This window comes from Gopherus flavomarginatus, chromosome 11, assembly GCF_025201925.1.
Source record: "Gopherus flavomarginatus isolate rGopFla2 chromosome 11, rGopFla2.mat.asm, whole genome shotgun sequence".
NCBI classification, from domain to species: Eukaryota; Metazoa; Chordata; order Testudines; family Testudinidae; genus Gopherus; species Gopherus flavomarginatus.
Genome location: NC_066627.1, coordinates 6,065,234 through 6,066,703, shown reverse-complemented (window position 1 = coordinate 6,066,703; position 1,470 = coordinate 6,065,234). Strand labels below are relative to the sequence as shown.

Genomic DNA, 1,470 nt, shown 5'->3' with positions numbered 1-1,470 from the left:
TTCCCAGAGTGCCCTGGGGTAGAGACCTTGCAGCTCTCCTAGGGCATTGGGGCTAGACGGTACTACAACTCCCAGAGTGCAGTGCGGGCAGTCCCTCTCCTGGAGTGCCTTGGGGCTAGAGCGCCCTGCAGTTCCCAGCGTGCGCTGCGGCTGCCTGCCCGCGGTGCAGGGTCCCGGGATCGGCAGCACGTGCGTTGCAAGGCGGTGCGGCTGTGCAGCATGTTCCTGCAGTATTATCTCAACGCGCAGGGGGACAGGGTCTACACCCTCAAGGTGAGCCCCTCCCAGCCCCGGGGTGCAATCCGGATTGCAGAGCTGGGGACTCCCGTCCCAATCCGGATTCTTCCGAACTTTTCCCACTGTCCGCACTCCCGGCCCTGCCCCGCTCCGCCCCATCCTAGCTGCTGCCTGGCTCCAGGGCTCGGCCTGCACTAGCTGGGGAAGCCCAGGGCTGGGCTAGGAGGGGCTGCGGGTCAGGAGTGAGGGCACTAGCAGAGCTGGGAAAGTGGGGGGGTCAGGGCTGGGCTGAGCTAGCAGTGGCTGCGGGTTGGGACTGAGGCCCCCCCCCGTAAGGGTTGTGGGTCGGTGGTGGTGGCGGGGGGAGGCCCTGGCAGGGCTGTAGGGGAGCCCAGGTCTGGGCTAACAGGGGGCTGTGGGTCAGGAGTAGGGGGGTTCCGGCAGGGCTGGGCTAGCACCGGTTGCGAGTTGGGAGGAAGGGGCATCCTCAGGGCTGTGGGGGCAGAGGCTGTGGGTCAGTGGTGGGGGGCCCTGGCAGGGCTGTGGGGGAGCCCAGGGCTGGGCTAACAATGGGCTGTGGGTTAGGAGTGGGGGGTTCTGGCAGAGCTGGGGGAAGCCCAGCCCAGGACTGGGCTAGCACGGGTTATGAGTTGTGAGTGAGGGGCCCCCTCAGGGCTGTGGGGGGGGGCAGGGCGGGACTAGCAGGGGGCTGCCAGTCAGGAGTGAGGGGTTCCGGCAGAATTGAGGGGCACAGGGCTGGGCTAGCAGGGGGCTGCAGGTCAGGAAGGGCAGGCACTGGCAGACGTGGGTCAGGGGGAGTACAGGGCTGGGATAGCAGGGGGCTATGGGTCAGGCCCAGGTTGTTTTAACATGTCTTGTCCTTCCTGTGTCTTGTCCCTGGCAGAAAGTGGACCCCTCAGGCCAGCTAACTTGCTCTGCACATCCTGCCCGCTTCTCCCCGGATGACAAGTACTCCCGCCACCGCATCACCATCAAGAAACGCTTCGGCGTCCTGATGACCCAACAGCCGCAGGCCATCCTGTGAGCCGAGTGCCCAGCCTACTGGAGCTGCGGCTGAGCTGAGATGGGGTCTAGCTGCTCCCTGAATCCAGCCCCTGTCTCCCACAGAGCCTGTGCTCTGCCCCTCTGCAAGAACCCGAGTTAGATTGCCCATATCGAGCTTCAACTGGATATACTGTTCCTCTGGGGTGCAAATAAATTGTCTTGATCCCA

The 1,470-nt window shown here is 64.8% G+C and overlaps 1 protein-coding gene across 1 annotated transcript; it reads left to right on the top strand.

Annotated features, from left to right (window-relative positions):
• On the top strand, positions 1-1,470 carry NOP10 (NOP10 ribonucleoprotein). Its single transcript, XM_050917227.1, has 2 exons — positions 1-273; positions 1,142-1,470. The coding sequence occupies exons 1-2, from the start codon at positions 220-222 to the stop codon at positions 1,280-1,282; spliced, it is 195 nt and encodes a 64-aa protein (XP_050773184.1). The 5' UTR covers positions 1-219; the 3' UTR covers positions 1,283-1,470.

Bases quoted from the DNA above. Each gene is read 5' to 3' on its own strand.
- NOP10 (XM_050917227.1), top strand. From the start codon at position 220: ATGTTCCTGCAGTATTATCTCAACGCGCAGGGGGACAGGGTCTACACC. The intron at 274-1,141 runs GTGAGCCCCTCC...TGTCCCTGGCAG, and splicing joins ACAGGGTCTACACCCTCAAG to AAAGTGGACCCCTCAGGCCA.